Source organism: Passer montanus, unplaced genomic scaffold, assembly GCF_014805655.1.
Source record: "Passer montanus isolate IOZ18808 unplaced genomic scaffold, ASM1480565v1 scaffold13, whole genome shotgun sequence".
Classification (NCBI taxonomy): Eukaryota; Metazoa; Chordata; class Aves; order Passeriformes; family Passeridae; genus Passer; species Passer montanus.
In genome coordinates, this window is record NW_024359832.1 from 13,784,291 (window position 1) to 13,802,215 (window position 17,925).

At 35.8% G+C, this 17,925-nt stretch overlaps 1 protein-coding gene across 3 annotated transcripts in view; it reads left to right on the plus strand.

Annotated features, from left to right (window-relative positions):
* The window catches only part of TAPT1 (transmembrane anterior posterior transformation 1), a 49,118-nt gene that overhangs the window by 18,613 nt on the left and 12,580 nt on the right, over nt 1-17,925 (plus strand). For all 3 annotated transcript variants that reach the window (XM_039698808.1, XM_039698806.1, XM_039698807.1), the window contains 6 exons: nt 3,692-3,854; nt 7,610-7,745; nt 8,545-8,642; nt 8,819-8,888; nt 16,610-16,690; nt 17,547-17,656. In XM_039698808.1, the coding sequence (XP_039554742.1) occupies nt 3,692-3,854; nt 7,610-7,745; nt 8,545-8,642; nt 8,819-8,888; nt 16,610-16,690; nt 17,547-17,656 (658 nt within the window). The remainder of the gene's footprint in view (nt 1-3,691; nt 3,855-7,609; nt 7,746-8,544; nt 8,643-8,818; nt 8,889-16,609; nt 16,691-17,546; nt 17,657-17,925) is intronic.

Genomic DNA, 17,925 nt, shown 5'->3' on the forward strand with positions numbered 1-17,925 from the left:
CATGTAGGCACTCACTCCTTTGTCTTCTACCCATGGGAAAGGGAATTGGAAAGTTATGGTAAAGCTCATGGGTTGAGATAAGAACAATTTAATAACTGAAAGAAAATATGCTAATAATAATACTACTGAATATGATAATAATAGTAATGAAAAGGAGAAGGAGAGAATCCAACAGAACCCTAAGAGAAACAAGTGACAGAGTTGTGCACCAGCCACTGCCTGGTACCCAGCCAGTCCCTGAACAGTGATAGACCCCATTCTGGGTAACTCTCCCAGTTGATATACTGGGTGTGATGCTCTGTGGTGTGGAATACTTTGACCAGTTTGGAATACTCTGTGCCAGCCTTCTGTGCAAGTGACACTGAAAAAACCTTGACTCAGGGCAAACACTTCTTAGCAACAACCAAAACATTCAGTGTGTTATCAGCATTCTTACACTAAAGCAAAAAAAAACAGCTACTAAAAATAAAAGGCACTCTGTCCCAGCTCAAACCAGGACACTTGTTCTGAAGTTGTCGTAGCAGTAGTGTTGGTTCTGCTTCCCATGTGAATGAGAAGCACAAGAAATTATGTAGAACTTTGAACAGAACATTGATACATTGTATTTTTAATTAAAATGTCTGAAAAAATATTGTTTATTGCGGGGTTTTTTCCTAGTCATACAGACAGACTAATGACAAACTGAAGATAAGACGAGAGGACAAGGGGCCTTCAGGTTATGCCAGGGGAGGTTTAGATCAGATATTAGGAAAAATTTCTTTGCCAAAATGATTGTAAAGCAATGGAACAGGTTGCTACTCACAGGAGTGGTGGAATCACTATCCCTGGAGGTACTTAAAAGATGGATAGACTGTGATTTAATGATGGACTTGGCAGTGATAAGCTAACAGGTGGACTCAATTATCTGAAAGGTCTTTTCCAGCTTAAATGATTCTGAAATTCTCTAAAAATATTGTTTGAATGGGATCTATTCTACAAAACTTCGATTCCTGTAAAGCACAGCAATCAAGAGTTGTTGATCTGACTCTTTAGGGTAGCTTTTGAATGGAATTTCAGTGATAATAAAGTTTTGTGTTTGTTCTGTACACAGCACATTCTCAAAATCTTTTATAGGATGTGCAAGTTTGTATGCAACTTCATACAGAGAAACTGTCTCCTGAGACAGTTTTGAGAGTTGAAACCACCTTTAGAAGAGCAGTTGTGCTGCTGGTTTTATGTAGTCTCTTCTCAGAATTTGTAGTCCCTTGTCATGGTTGCTGTGTGCATTTACATCGGCTTCTCCTGAGTTGGTTTTACTTGAGTGTAGTCAGATGAACATCAACACAAGCAGAAGAGGGATAGAGTTATCAGTACAGAACATCTGCAGCTTGTGACTGGTGGTTGAGCATTTTTGATATTATTTGTAAGCCAGAAAACCTTTGACGCAGTATTTTCAGTCTGTATTGATTTGTGGTCATCAAAGGATTTTCCTTTGACAATCTTTCTGGACTGCTTCAGAAGCTTTATAAACAGATTCTACTCACTAATGCATTTCAGTAAGAGAGCATCCTATTGTTAAAACTTAACAAACTTTTAAAAGACTCTGAATGAGATTTTCAAGTGGGTGTCTCTTTTGTTCATCAGGTTTTCTCTACCAGATACTTGCCACTTCTCTAATGATAAGGTAGTTGTTGGCTGGAAGAATGAAGATGCTGAGTAATAAATTTGATCCTCTTTTTCATGTGCTAAGGCCTGGCATTACATATGTGGCATAATAGTACCTTTATGACTGTATCCCAATCTGTATTTCAGAGTTTGAGTGTTGGCTAGGAAACTTGTACAGAAATGACTGAATACACTTCCAAAATAGAAGTAGATTGGAGAAAAATGAATATGCTGTTACTCAGCATGTGAACAGTAATCGTAATCATGGGCTTGTTTAAGTCTTGTAAATATTACAATATATACTGTTATATTTTAAAGCTATAATAATTTAAATAAGATGTAATTAAATAAGGCAGTAAATTTTCAAAGTGTAATTTTACAGGTTAGGGAGGGTGCAATTTTTTGTGTGTCATGCAAAGACAGTCATAGGCTTTTTCAGCAGTGGGCAAAAGGTACACATTCAGTTTTCTTTAGTTTTTTCAATTGGTGTTTGCAGTTAAAACTCAGTTTGGAGGCTGAAGAAAAGAAGAAAATTCACTGAGGCATTTTGTCAAGGACTTAGGCTGAAATAAGATATGGTGTGAAAATTGGTTGTTACTGGAGGACTTCTGAAAGCAAGAAAATGTCTCTTAGGGAGAGAAAGCCCATGTAAGCAGTTCTGGTGTGCTGGACTAGGTTGAATTCTTTTATTTAGAATGTAATTGTTTTCAATACAGTTTATGCAGTAAAAACTATATAATAAAAGGAGCAGTTGCTCTCTGTTCAAAGTGCTATACTGTAAATCTGAGAGTTCTGGAAACTTTCTTGCTCATACTCCCAGCAAGAGCCCAACCTATTTGCCCATTGTGGAATGTCACTGTGTGGTTCCAGGAGTGATATAATGCATCAGTGTTGTTTTCAAGGCGATTTTCTTTTGAGTGGAAGACAACAAAGAAACCCAAATTATAACACTCTAGGTGTGATTTAAATAGAATGAGTGAGGTAGCATGGATTTTAGACTTCTCTGCAGTGTCTGTAGAACTACTCCAGAGGTCATAAGTAACTGTTTGGATGTTTTTTACAAATGGCATACATTTTTACAAAATAACTCCCAATTTTTTTTTTCGAAATGTGTTATCAGTTCATGGGAACATTGTCTAGTCACTGGATGACCTACTGATTTAAGAATACAGAAACTGAAAATTCATAACTTGAATTCTGCTAATTACTTGTAACTTCTTTGAAACATTAACTTCTGTAAAAGCATTTCAGTGTATTTAAAAAACTACAATATTTAATAGAAATAATTTCCTGCTTTTTTATATTCTCAACCTTTTGATGTAATTCAAAGGCTTTTTAACTGCTTTGCATTTTATTAATACTAAGCTAAATAAATAGACAAGTGAATATGGCCTTGGAATTTCACTATGCTTATGTATATTGTTATGGCAATTGAGATAAAGGTGTTTTCTTCCTGTAGTTTTACTAGGAAGAAATTGTGTAATGATTCCTTTAGTCTTCTGGGTTACTCATGGAAAACTTCTGTATTTGGTTTACAATCAACCTCCAGCTCTGATGTCAAATTGTTTGCATTTACTGCTGCAGAGCTTGGAGTTGAATGAAGATACAGAATTTACAACCTGTTCCTCAGCATCTGGTTCATTATACTGAAATTGAAGATGACTGCTTCATATCTTTTTGATCATAGTGAATACAATTTCTGTATCTAAGGAAGTCAAAATCATAGAATTGTGGGGAAGTGAGAAGGTAAATTAGAATCCCAGGGCATGCATGCAGAAGGTTATTAAAAAGTGGGAGCTCTCAACAAATATAGTCTTTTAATTACAGGGGTGTGGCTAGTAAGAGACTGCGATCCTGTTCATGAGTGTGATCTATAAATGTGTGTCATAGTCATGATGTTGGAATGAGGGACAGGGGAGGAGGCATAATGAACTACATTAAAATATATCCATGTTGAACAGCTTCTGTAAAATTATGTTGACTTGGTAACATCTGTATTTTGTGGGTATATGACATTTAGTGGAACTTTTTGCCCTTTGTATTTCAGTGACAGACGTTTGCTACAGCCTGCTCAGGTATGTGACATGCTCAAAGGAGTCATACTGGTCATCTGCTACTTCATGATGCACTATGTTGACTACTCTATGATGTATCATCTGATAAGGGGACAGTCTGTCATAAAGCTCTACATCATCTATAACATGCTTGAGGTAAGAATGTTGACATCAGAATATGAAGCATGCTTGTGTCAGACTATCTAAAATATTTTGTGTTGCAGTATTTGCTTAGAATGTGGCACATCTGGTATTCTCACAAATCTGCACAAACCTAAGATAATAAGCGCAGATGCAGTGAAACAGACAGGTTTTAGATACTGTTTCATAATGCCTAATGTATGGAGCTTATTAATCAATTTCATAGCAAGAAACTTGAGAAATGGAAATGAAGAAGTGTCTTATGAAATACCAGGTAATGAATGAGATTTTGAACTCACCAAGAAAAGTAGAAACTGTTGATTTGAAATAATGATAAGATCCCAAGAGAGAGCAGAGAAGGAGGATAATAGAAAACATACAATTTGGGTTTTAATTCATCATTATGGAAATATAGCTTTCATTGTATGCAAGGACACAACAGCTTTACCTCAGTCCTGGCTAGCAGACACAAGCCTTTAAGGTGAATGAATGAATGAATGTAGAAAAGGAAATTCTGTATTGGGAGGTAAGATAAAAAGAGATTCTGTCAAGAAAAACAGTTTCTGTTTTTCTATTAATGTAAAGTATAAGATTTTTAAGTGTGCTTCTATGATCAATGGTTCACAAAGTAAATAATGTTTTCATGGGCACAATCTTATATCAATCCTGCAAATATAGGACATAGTAGGAATACAGCCTGTTAAACAGACTCAATCAGAGCTTTGTACACAAAAGTTATTTTGCTGGGATTCTGGGATTCCTGAATGATATATTGCTCCTTATTTGTACCTTTGTTTTGAAGACTGCTGGAACAGGGTGGCATTCTGTAAAATCTGAATATTTTATCTGAAGGCATTTGTTCTTTCCTAATAAAATATGAAAATATTGCATAAGGAATACACTTTCTTGTAGTAAGTGAAATAACTATAACACAAGCTACCTCAGTTGTTTATTCATAGGGTTTTTGTTGCTTTTGATTTTACATTTGCTGAAAAACATGTACAAATATTAAATTGGCACTGAGTTACTATCTAGATTTTAGTTGTGTGGGTAAATACTCATCCATATATAGTTCCATACTTGATGAGAGATTATCACTTACTAAATAAATCTATGTGCTTAAAATAGTATTTTCTCTTTTTTTCAAGACTACTTCAAATCACTTAGTGCTGTACTTTCTCAGCTTTATGGGCTTACCACATAATTTGAAGCAATACTGCAGTTTTTGCTGTGAATTGAAAGCCATGTGCCATTCTGTTTGGAATGAGGGATTGAATTACTTTGCTATGTTTCGCTGAACCAAAATGGTGTGTTTTAACTAAGAAAAGTGCTGCATGAGTTTGTTTATTTTAGGAAAGGGGGAAGTTTGTTACCACTCAGGGTTATTAGAAAAATTACATTAGACTTCGAATTTGGAAACAGTGTTTAATTTCCATGGTGTCTCATGAAACCCCGCATGCCAAGCAGAGTGTTTGTTTTTAATGGGCTTTTTTACCATGACAGGTTGCAGCAATATTGGCAGAAAATGTTCATGGTATCTCACTGAAAGACTTGGATAGTCGGCTTGCAACAGTTTGAATATTGGCTTGCTTAGACTACTTTGGTGATTTTTATTAAAAGTCTTTGCTATTGATGCAAGCAGTTATTTTTAAGGAATTCTTAATATGCTCTTTTTTAAGCAATATACTTTGCATTTTTTCCCAAGTTTTCAAAATAAGGAAGATCTTTTTAGTCTAGTAAATCATTGAGCAACAGAGATGTTTACAATGTCCTAATGTTTTCGGCTGTTGGCAAGTCCGGGGAGTATTGTCCTGGACAGATATGAGGAATGCAAAATCTTCAAATTATGTGCTGAATGCTCCCAACGGACAGGCTAAGGGGAGCATTCAGCACATTTGGCTTAAATGACACTTTTCTTTTTTAGATTCAGACCCACCGGCTCCTGCTCCTTGTGAAGCCCCAGTGTGCGTTATGCTGGTGACAGCACTCACCATGGAATTCTGCTGGAGCCTGGAGCCGGCATGTAGGGTTTAGGTAAGTCATATTTGGAAAAGCAAGCAACAATATTGTGTGGTGGGTTTTAATATTTTCTATCCTTTCAGCAAAGAACCAAGGACTGCTTAAATAGAAAGGAAAGCAAAGGCACCATTTTATCTATTAAAACCCTCACAATATTGTGAACAAAAACTTAGCAAACTCTTAAGTTTCTGTAGCTGGTGTTACTACACCAGGTGTAATTACTCAATGGGTCATCACAATGAGCAGGAACCAAATAATGCAGACAATCTCAATTTACAAAATCTAAAAGCCGAAAACAATGCCACTGTAAATATCTCTCAAACTGATGGGGTTGGGAGCTTCAGATTTATGATAATTCATCAGCTCATGGTTTTGTTAATTTTATTTCATAGGTGATTCTTAGAGCGCAGCACTTTGTACATTTGTTTGAGGCATCCTGTAAAATTTTGTTTTAATTCAATGTTCATATTTTTGGAAACTTCATTCAGTAATAGTGTCAGAAATAAGTATGACTTTCCTCAGTTCAGTATCTTTACCTTGACTATAATTTAGATTAAAAAGTCAGGAAATTATCTGAAGTCTAGGTTTGTGTTGTCCCAAGAGCTTATCTTCTATCTAGTAGGATCAATATTTGCAGTGACATTTTGCACCTGGTTCTGTACTACTACATGTTGATTTTACATGTCCAAAATTGTTGTTTACAATTTCTGTAACAAAATGTTACAGAAAGACACTAAGAGAAAATATTCCTTGTCTTTCATAAGTAGAGATAATCAGTTTGTCATCTTTACCTGTTTGCATTTGGTTGAATTAGGAAGCAGTGAGAGATAACTCTTTTTTTAGCCAGATGTGCCAAGTTTAATTTTTGAAGTTCTGGTTTTGTTGCCCTGTGCAGCTTGGTTTTGAAATTATTGAACTGCTGTGTATAGACAGAAAAAATGTTCTTCTGTGTAATGATTTCAAGTTTTATATGTTTGTTGCTGATGAAATGTTGGGAACTGGTGGAACTTCCTATGACCTTTCTTGCTGTGGTATTAAATTACAAGTTCAAAATGCAGTCCATAAGTTTTCTATCTTTAGAATTACTGCTAGAGGGTTTTTTTCCTATTTGTGTGTATATTCTTTGGATTCTACTCCAGGTGTTTGTTGTTTTTTCAACATATTTTCCCTTTTTGGCAGACTTTCAAGTCCCTCTTAATTGCTTGTTTTTATATTATAGTACTTTTAATTTTGAATTCTGCTTTATGTAGACATTTGCATTAAATATATACTTAAGTGCATAGAAAGCAGTAAAGCCAAGTCTAATTTCAGGCTTTTTTGTACCTGTAAACTAATGTTCTCTGTCATCTGGAATTCACTATTTTATTGTTGGGGTTTTTTTTCTTTTGAACCCAGAGGGATGAGGAAAAACATTTTAAATGGTTTGATACAACATACATACTGCTTTATAAAAGGCTGAGGTTTGACTTGAGTATCTTTCAAGAAAGCATCTAAGATAACAATATATTATTAGTTATTCCAAATCCTGTTGCAAAGGGGATAGTAAATTTGAAAGGGAAAGTAAACTGCTTAATATACAAAAGGAAAGGTATTGCTGTGAAATCCAGAGAGAAAATGGAATAAAGAGATCAAAAGTAATATATATGTGAAACCTTCTTTAGATTGAACTGTACTTTTAGTTTGAAGTGTTCTTGACATGGGCTTACTCAAATGCTGAAGAGAAGGTAGGCAGTAAAGTTGTTTTTGTTTAGGTGGCTGATCGTCTGATTTCTTCATTTGGACAAGATATTTTGGATGCTCTTTATTGGACAGCTACAGAACCTAAGGAAAGAAAAAGAGCTCACATAGGTGTGATTCCTCACTTTTTCATGGCAGTACTGTATGTCTGTATCCTTTTTCTTTGGTAAAATACAAAATTTTCTAAGTTAAATAACAGAGTAATTGCTCTAAATTATTTTATTTTAATACATTTGAAAAATTGATAGTGTTCCTAAATCAGTCTTCCTTTACTTGAAAAGTAAGATTGCCAGTACCACCCGCTTTAAAAGAAAGGATCCCATCATGATGGTGTACCTATAGTAAAATGAAAAACCATAACTGGATAGTTCATGGAAAATTTTGGTTTTGATTTGGGTTCGAGTATTTTGGCTCACAGGGCCTTCAAGACAGAGGGGTTTTGTTATTTAGTGGAATGTTAAATGCTTCTAGCTTGCATATATTTTCTTGAAGTGAAAGGATAAACTCATGCATATTCAGGATGCAAATATTCTTAATGTGAAATAATCTTAAAATGAATTTATGAATCTAAAGAGATACCGTAGTCCAGTAGTTTTGGTAATTAATTTAAAATTCTTATATTTTTTCCCTATTTTCTCTGAAATCTTTAGGCTAATTCTGAATCTTTACCTGAGATCTTTTTCTTCAGATTGTATTGATGTTTCTCTCAACTAATGTCATTTGGTTCTTTTAGAGCAAGAAAAATTAGCATCACTATTACATGCTACAAAGCACTGTGCATGTATTGCATACATGTAAGTATTGTCTTGCTGTAAGTCTGGTTTACAGGAATATGGAAACTTTCCTGTTAAACTTTGAAAGCAAAATAGGAGATCTGTGGTTCACTGCTCTTCAGTACTGTTGTGCAGAAAACCTATTTCAAATATTCTTCCTTAACCCTGCCATGCAGTCCTGCATGCTATTCTCATAATGGTTCAAGCAACAACCCTTAATGTGGCCTTCAACTCCCACAATAAATCACTGCTTACCATCATGATGTCCAATAATGTAAGTATGTAGCTTTATCATACAGCTACCCTAATTTGTCTTGGAATCCTATGTCTTTGTGTATCATATGTCTTAAATATTAGTATTTTAAAATAACATCTTTTTTGATAATATTATTTGTTTATGTCAGTTTTTTTTTTGAGTAAAAACTAACTAATGCTTTCTAAAAATTGCAGTTCGTGGAAATAAAAGGAAGTGTTTTCAAGAAGTTTGAGAAGAACAATCTTTTTCAAATGTCAAATAGTGGTATGTATAGCAGTGCTGATCAGGAGAAAATGTGGACAGAGGCTGTTTATTTAATTCATTAATGTATTTAATATAATCAATGTATTTCATATTATTCTTTCTATAAATATTTTACCGTGGTGAATTTGAGTGTTCTGACTTACATTTCTCATCACCCCTTTTACTGATGGTTCAGTAGGATGAAACTGAGATCCACTTCAAGGAACACTTAGTCCTTTTATGGCAAGTTTTTATTTGAGGTGCTAAAATAGCCTACTGGCTTTGTGCTGAAATTCCTGTGCTTCCAAGTAATCAAGCCTTCTGTTTCAAAAAATTGACTTCCTAGTGTGCTGTATTGACACAGTGATCTCAAAATGCATGTTGTTGGGTGGCTGTGAGGGTGGATCTTGAAATACCTCCCCCCTAACCCTAAAACAAACAAAAAAAATCCCAAACAAACAAAACAAAACGAAAACAAAACAAAACCCAGTGCAACAAAGTAGCTGATATATCAGGGAAATACCAGCGATTACTCTAATTTGTGATATGCTCCCAAGATAATAGGTAGAGGGTACTTAGAAAACATGCTTCTGGCACTTCTTAACTGTGTTACTGCTTAGGATGGATTTTGGGAGCTCATACTCAGTGTGTCTCATGAGGAAAAGCTGTTCAGGTATCCTTTGATGGAGATTATTCCTCATACTGGTATCAGCCATTTGAAATATTTATTGAATTACTGATTTCAACGCCAGTAGGAATGACTGCACTATAAAGTTGTGCTAGAGCTTCTTTGCTTGTACTAGTTTTTAGAATTTCAGAATGCCCTGGACTGGAAGGGACCTCAAAGATTCTCATTCCAACCACCTGCCATGGGCAGGGTCACCTTCCACTAGACCAGGGTTCTCAAAGCCCCATCCAGGGGGCTCAAGCCCCTTGTCTTGAGCACTCCAGGGAGGGGACATCCACAGCTTCTCTGGCCAACCTGTGCCAGTGCCTCACCACCCTCACAGTGAGGAATTTCTTCAGTATATCTGATTTGAATTTCCCCACTTTCATTTATACAGATGAGCAAAGAAAATAGAACATATTCTTTTCATTCCAGCCCAAAAGTTTTTAAACCAGATAACTCAAATGTGCAATAGGTTAAAAAAATAAAAATAGCTACTTATTTAAAAACAGATTATTCATATTTTTGTATCACAAATTAAATTTTCAGTAGGCTTACATCAGGTTTTCAGTTCTGACTATTGATATGACCTCTGTATGCAAACTTCAATATTACATGCAAATATTTTGTAATTCTTTGGATGAAAGACTATTTACGTAAAACCTTAAATATATCACAGAAAATTATATAACAGAAAATTAATACTAAATTTTAAGCTTAAACCTCCCCAAAAACATCTTCCCAGCTATATTGATAATGTTCATTCTGTGATGATAGTGTTATTTTCAGTTCCAATATCTAATTACTTATATTTTTAAAATCAGACATATTTAACTTTACAGTGAGAATGCTAAAAATGAAATTTACTTAACTATTGACGGAAAACCTAGATTAGGTTATTATTAGTGCAGAAAATAGTTACAACTATGTATCTAGCTCTCCTGCCTAAAGGTGAGGCCTGTTTCATGTTGAAATAAGCAAGGGACTGACACAAGAAATTGCTAGCAATTTCCTCCATAAAAAGAAAGGGATATCAATATTTTATTGCTGGACATTATTATTGAAGACCCATAATAGCAAAACCAGGTCGTCCTTTATCAGTTGATGGAAGAAGTATTGCCATTCATTAGTGTGGGGATGGAAGCAGTGAATACATACATAGAAGAGTGCACAAAACAAGCTAATTTATTCCTTTCAAACAGATACCTTTTCCTGGAACACCTTTCAGTATGGTTATAAATAGCAGTGTTTTTCTTCTCAGAGATAAATAACAGACAGATTTTTAGTAGAGCTTTTCACCTCCTTTGAACCTGAACAGATTTACTGCATCACGGCTTCAGTAAGGATGGAACAATATTGTTTGAATTCATGTATTCTGATCACTTTAGTATTCTTTAAACATTTTGGGTTTTTTTGGTGCAGCTGAAATGATGGTGTATCTTCATGATGGTGTTGGCATGCTATGCCAATACTTCATCCTACCCTGGAACTGAGGCTAGTCTGTTCCTGTCAGCTGAGTGGAGTGTCTTGTGTGTCCTAAAACACATTGTGCTTAAACTGCATGCCTGGGCTGAGCTAAACTTCTGAAAGGAAACACTAAATCTAGGCACTCCCACCTTTCCCTTTCTCTGCTTCTTTCAGTAATTTTCTGAGGTCTGCAGTCATCTGTAGGATAATGATGGCAGCAGTAGCTGATGAGGCTTGGACACACTGAATGGATTCACCTTTTCTGGGGCTCAGCTCAAAATATTACTGTTATCAAACATATGTTTTCAATTCAGTGTAAAGGTATTGATTTGTACACAGTAGGTAAATAATTTGAGGGGACTAATAGGAGTCTCACAGGGGCATCTGAGGAATTTCTCATGAGTAGGTGAAACTCTCTTCTTATTTAACATGTTAATCAAAAGAAAAATATGACATAGCAGAAAAGATAAGCAATGACCACATGAGTAGATACTGTGTTCAAGAGAAGTTACAACTACTAAAATTCAAAAGCAAGGGTTTTTTGTGAGTAAAAGTGTGAAAACAGAAATGAGCTGTGCAAGCTGTACTTTCTAGGAAATGCCCTGTATCACATGTTGAAATGCCTTGCAGAGCCCTACCTGGCTCAAGCTTCTACGTAGTATGACATCAGGGTAGGAAGTGCCACCAAGATACTGGTTTAGATCTGGAAATTGTGAAATCATTTTCTCTTGGCATCATGCTCAGCACCAGTTGGTGGATAGCAAGCTGATGTGTGGCTGTATTATTTTTCCCAGTATTTACATTTCTCAACTTAGTGGAGTCAGTGATCCTTCTCACCTTTGTATGGCCATTTAAAATGCTACTGTAACAGCAAGTCCACTAAAACTTCAAGATTAAAATAACTGTGAATCATCTGCATAAAAATTAATTGAACAGGACATGAAATATACATAAGTTAATTGCTATCTAATAAAACCAGGCCTGTTATCTTTTAGGGGCAGATCAACAAAGACCTTGGGGCTTGTATAGCTGCTTTAGACTGCAGCTACAGAATCTGGGATTTAACCATGCTGTTCCCACAGCTTTGATTTGTCAGCTGCAGCAAAACTACTTTTGCATTGTCACCCTGGCTTTTACCAGGAAATTTATGTACACCCAGGCAATCTAAACACTGTGGCCATTGGAAAGCACTTTGATACAGAAAACCTTTTATTTGTTGTATCAGGAAGAAATATTTCCCTAAATTTAAATAGTATATTCTCTTTTTGAAATAGTTATCTGTAAACTAATTTTGTAGGGTCAGTATTAGAGAACAAGGACACCAAATTATAAAGAGAAGTTCTTTCATCATTGTTGAAAGCCCAGCATGCTGCCTTCCTTTATGCTTTTAAATGTCTTATTTTAATTTCAAGCTGTGCTCTAAATTAAATTTCTTCACGAAAGTCAATTGTATCTCATACAAAGAAGTGTATTAGATGTAGTGCATTAGATTATTTCCTTCAGTTTGTTGTTAGGCCTGACTCTTCCTTGTTTTTTAAATCTTGTCTCAAAAATTTAACATATTTATTCTAAAGTTTTAGGAACTTCAGTTTTCTTTTTTATAATTCTGTACTGTTTCTTCTGTGTTCTTTGTTCCAAATTTATCAGTCTCTGACTTTGATCACAATACTGAATAGCCTTTATTTTTACCTTAGGTCTTTGAAATTCGAACTGCTTTCTCAAGTGGCTTTAGGTTTTTTTAATACCATTATTCTAATCAAGTTGTTCATTTTACGCATGAGGGATTTGGGGGCAGGATGCTGTTTGAGATTGATGTGTCCTTGATGATTCCTTGTTCAGTGTTTGATCCTTTCCTGTGCTCTGGTCGTTTGTTAAGAGGTAATTGGCACTACAGCTATTTAGGAGTTGTTGAGATGTAAACCAAAAGATCTTGTTTCATTTCTTACAGGCAACAATTTTGATCTAAACATATAAACAATGGGATTAACATGATAATTTTTTTTTCTCTGGTTTGGGATTCCTGCATAATGTGTCAAGGAATCTGGAAGGAAGTAGCTATATGTTCTAAAGACTATTTACTCCACTTCAGGATCTCTGTTCCTGAGCTCTCACTGTGATGCAGCCCAGGACACATTTGGCTCTCTGGGCTTGAGCACATGTTGCCAGCTCATGCCCTGCCTCTCATCCATCAGAATCCCCAAGTCCTTCTCCACAGGGCTGGTTTTGATCTCTTCATCCCCAGCCTGTGTTGCTACCTGTGGTTGCCTCAACCCAGATGCAGCACGTTCTGCATTAGTCCACTTCTTGAGTTTGTCCAGGTCCTTCTGGATGACATCCTACCCTTCTGGTGTGGCAACCTCAGCACTGAGTCATCAGCAAAGTTGCTGAGGGTGCACTCAATTCCTTCATCTCTGTTGTCAATGAAGATGCTAAATAACACTGGTCCCAATGTGGACCACTGAGGGGCAGCACCTGTCACTGATATCCATCCAGATTTCATGCACAATGTCATCAGCACTGTGCATGGCATGTCCTGACAAGAGACTGGTCAAGGGGATAAATATATCTGAATTAGTGCTGTATGTCAGGTTTTTAACTCTTAGGGTCATAAACACAAGGAAGTAAGCTTCTTAATCATGTCCTTGTGGAGGTAGCTGAAGACCATTTAAAATGTCATTGGCCTGACATTTTGGCTCTATTTTAACCCTGTCTTATAATGGCAAGGGTTATTGAAGCTGTACTGTATCCTAACAAAAAAAACCAAAAAACAGTTATGTGGTATGCTTATCATATATACTTAGAGGAATACATGCAAAACTGAGTTGAAATGGCTTAAATCAATGTTACCAAGCATTTTCACAATGGAGAATGGAAAGAGAACATTTTTCTTTCCACTTTACTCTTTGTTATGCTGAAGCAGAATAGAATGATTGCCTCCTGCTAGTACCTGTTCTGTCTGTAACTGATCATTAACACTGGTGGTTTGTCACTGTTTTACCAAATTCACAATTACAGTGATACACTTTGCCTTTGTTGTTCTCAAGAACATGAGCAAGTGTGGACCCAGGGATGTAGCTTCACTTGTTCTGCAGTTCACCACATCATGAAGTGGCAATACATGGTACAAGTAAATCCCCTCATCAATTTAAAAAAACCAAATGTACATATACAACATCAAATAAGTTCATAATAAATGATGAAACATTACTGTACATACTTTGTATTCTGGAATTTTAGTTAATATTTAGGACAGATTGCCAGTGGTTGTTTTGGATATACTGAAGGTTTTTTTGTCCTTGTCCATGAGGGTGAGAAATTAAATGAATTTTTGATTTGTTTGAGTTTACTGTTGAAGCTGCTGTAAAGTGCCCTGTCTGCCTTGCTTGCAACTCTGACAGTTGATGAGAGGGATGAGGATGAAGAGCAGCAGCCACAGTCATTCCTCTCCCTCCTAACAGCCTTGAACAGCTGTGGCAGCAGAGATAACAGATTAGAATGGAGGCCACTGAGAACAGGGAAAATAAGCAGAGGGGGGAAAATAGGTATCAGCCTGTCACCCAATCTCAGAAATTAATGGAAGAAAAATTGGTATTATTGCAGCATTATAAGAGGAAATTTGATGTCCAAAATGTCCCTTCTCAATTTAATCCTGTTGACTGGTGAGCTAACACATACCAAGCAGGTAATAAATGTCTGGAGGATTAGCTTGATACATGCTTTAATGTTAGGCCTGAATTAATGTCCTTGCTTCCCACTTGAAAATATCTCTCTGTACAGACCTCCATGGGACCTGAAAAACTGAAGATGAGATCTGTATTTGTTATACATTGCTGACCAATGATTTGTCATGGCAGTGTGGAAGTATTGTGATATGGGAAACAGAAGATAAAACTATTTTGAAATTCAGTGCAAAAGTCTGAAAACTCAGTGATTATTTCCAAGTCACTAATGGGCAGGATAAAGCATGTAGATCAATGAGTGCTTGACTGCATTTTCATCCATTTGTGACAGTGTCAAGTGGTACCTTGTAACTAGGTTTTTCAGACAATAGTGTGTTCTGGTCATTTGGGCAGTATTTTGAGAATTCAGAAGCGTAGAAGAATGTACTTCACTTGTTGGAGTGTTATTGGCAGGAAATGAAGAAATTATGGTTAGGTTTTACTTATGTTCTTTTTTCTGCTTTAAATTTATTGTACCAAAAGATTTCCTTTTTCTCCCCCCCCACCCCCCCACATATATATGCCATTCATTCCATTTTGGAAGCTTGCGCTTCCTTTATTCCTTCCCCAGCCCATACTGACAAATGAATTTATGTACCAGAAGATGTGCCTTTTAATATTGTGCATGAAATCTCATTCTTCTTGAATTCTGTATGCTTTTCTTTCCTTCTCCTGGAGGATTTTTTCTTTTATTTTTGCTCCATTTTTTCAGACCTGCCAGTATTTCCATACTAATTCTAAAATGAGGGATATTTTTATACTGTAATAACTGCAGCCACAAGCATTGCTGATGACTTGCAGTCAGTCAGGGATGATGGAAACTGTTGACACAAAGTTAAATATGTTTTTTTGTCCAGCTTAATCCTTGTGTGTTCTGAACATTTCTATTTCTTGTTTCCTAAAATCAGTAGGTAGAACCCCACACAATATTGGAGATGCTTAAGAAAATGAACCATTTGTATTTGGAGGGCCCACAAAGAAATTATTTTTGTGGTTATTGACAGGTGTAATAAGCAATAAGAGTGTCTTCACAGATTTTCTTAGTAGCTCTGTCTTTAAAAAGACTTATTTGGACTTCCTAAATTGTGATGACATTATGTTTTAGGTTTTACCCTGCTTTTCAATTATACAGTTTCAAGAAGGTGTTTTTTAATAAAAGCTAAAAAATGTGATGCTTCCTGAAGCAAGCTCTGTGTGTGTCATCTCTGGAAACAGAATACAAAGTAGAAAAAAAGACTGCCTTGTCTGGGAGGCAAGGCATAGGACTTTGTCCCGAATTAGATTGCTCTTGTGGTACAGTGCTTACGATTTTGATAACTGTGCTGATACATCCTGCTGTTCCCTTTAAGAGGGCAGTGTGAAAGACTGGTGGGAGCCTTCTAGCTAAGGTGTAACAGTTGTCTTCAGACATTTTTTCTTCCTTTTACTGATCCCAGTATACAGCAATTTGGATACCTATGATCTGTAGAAAATGAAATGTATGTTGCTAATAGCTTGAAAGGACAGATTGGTACATTATCTTGATTTTAGTAACAGGAAGTGCTGGTTCTTTTTGAATCACAGATGGAATGCACACACTTTATCAAGAAGAATGATTATGTTATTAATGTATTAGAAGAGGTGATAGTAAGTCACAAGTCCCTTCTGCTGCTGGGTACCCCAAGATGAGGCAGCATTGGACAGACCAGGTCACAGCCTACTGTGGAAATCCTGTCCACGGTGCGGTTCCCAGCATTTCCCTCACCCCTTAAATCCAGTTAAATAACTTGTAGAAAATGTTATCTAATCCAAGAATTAATAAATGATAGAACCTCAGAATGAGTAGATATCTGTGTATGCAAATAAATGTTTCTTTGGAGCTGACAGGTTTTGCGGTTTTTTTAATCCAGATATAAAGGAGAGGTTCACCAATTATGTGCTGCTACTAATTGTATGTCTAAGAAATATGGAACAGTTCTCATGGAATCCAGGTGAGTAAACTAGAAGAAAAAATTCTGTGCTATCAAGAGCTGTATCTCTTGCTTCTTCACTCTATCTGAAAGATTGGGTAATCAACACATTTAATGAACAGATCCTAATTCTGTCAAATACCTTAGATTCTCATTTTTCTGTTTCTGGTATTCTTCTAAGAAGGTGTTCTTTCTGCTAGAAATATCTATTGCTATGCTATGAATATGTGTAGTTATCTTTCTAGCAGTGTCTGGAACAATTTCTTCCCAGCCCTTTCCTTTCCTTTGAGTACACTGTGAATGAAGGATCCCCTAGAAAGTAGCTAGTGAGATTGAAATGTGATAAAGATTATGTTATAAATACAATTCTTAATCTAACATTGATTATACTTAAGATTTTAATGACATATTTAATAAATATTGTAAAAATAGCAATTGTAAAATAGCAATTTTATTAAAACATTGTTTTAATAATTTTGACCCCTGGCTTTGTGTGGTGTATTTTGCCTGAATCTTACCAGTCTACCTAAATTTTACCTTGAGTGTCTAAAACTGCAGATGCTTTGTCTATGTCTTACACATACAGAACACGTAGTATCTAGTACTTATAAAGGTTGTCTTCCTACTAGAAGTAAAGGTTTGCAAAGTGAAAAGTTTAGAGCTTTATCCTAACTGTGCTGTGATAGTACAGTGCTGATAAGTTTTTAGGACAGCAATGGAATAAGCAAGAATTTGCACACTGCATGCTCAGTGATATGTAAACTTACATATTCTTCAGACTGATGAGGATTTTTCATTGTTGAATAGAACTGTTATAATTCTTTTTGTATGCTGGCATTAAATTAAATGGCCTAACTTGTTTCTTCACAACCTTCAGATCACTTTTGGGTGTTATTTCCGGATGTTTGCATGGTGGTTGCTTCAGAAATTGCAGTGGATATTGTGAAACATGCCTTTATAACAAAATTCAATGACATCACGGCAGATGTAGGTATCCTGTTTGGATTGCTGGGTGCTATTTTAAATTGTATTCAATTTTGCTAATATTTTTTTAAATATTAACATTTTTCCGGTGCAGAAAACGTAGAAATTGTTATTTTCATATGTTTGGGAAAGCTTGATAATTTCCTGATACAATATACTTCTGAGGATCTTTTTATTGTGTAACTAACACCTCTGCTTCTAAATTAGTAATTCCAGATCCATAAATTATTACAGGTTTTGTATAACAGTTCTCATAATAGCTACAATTCACA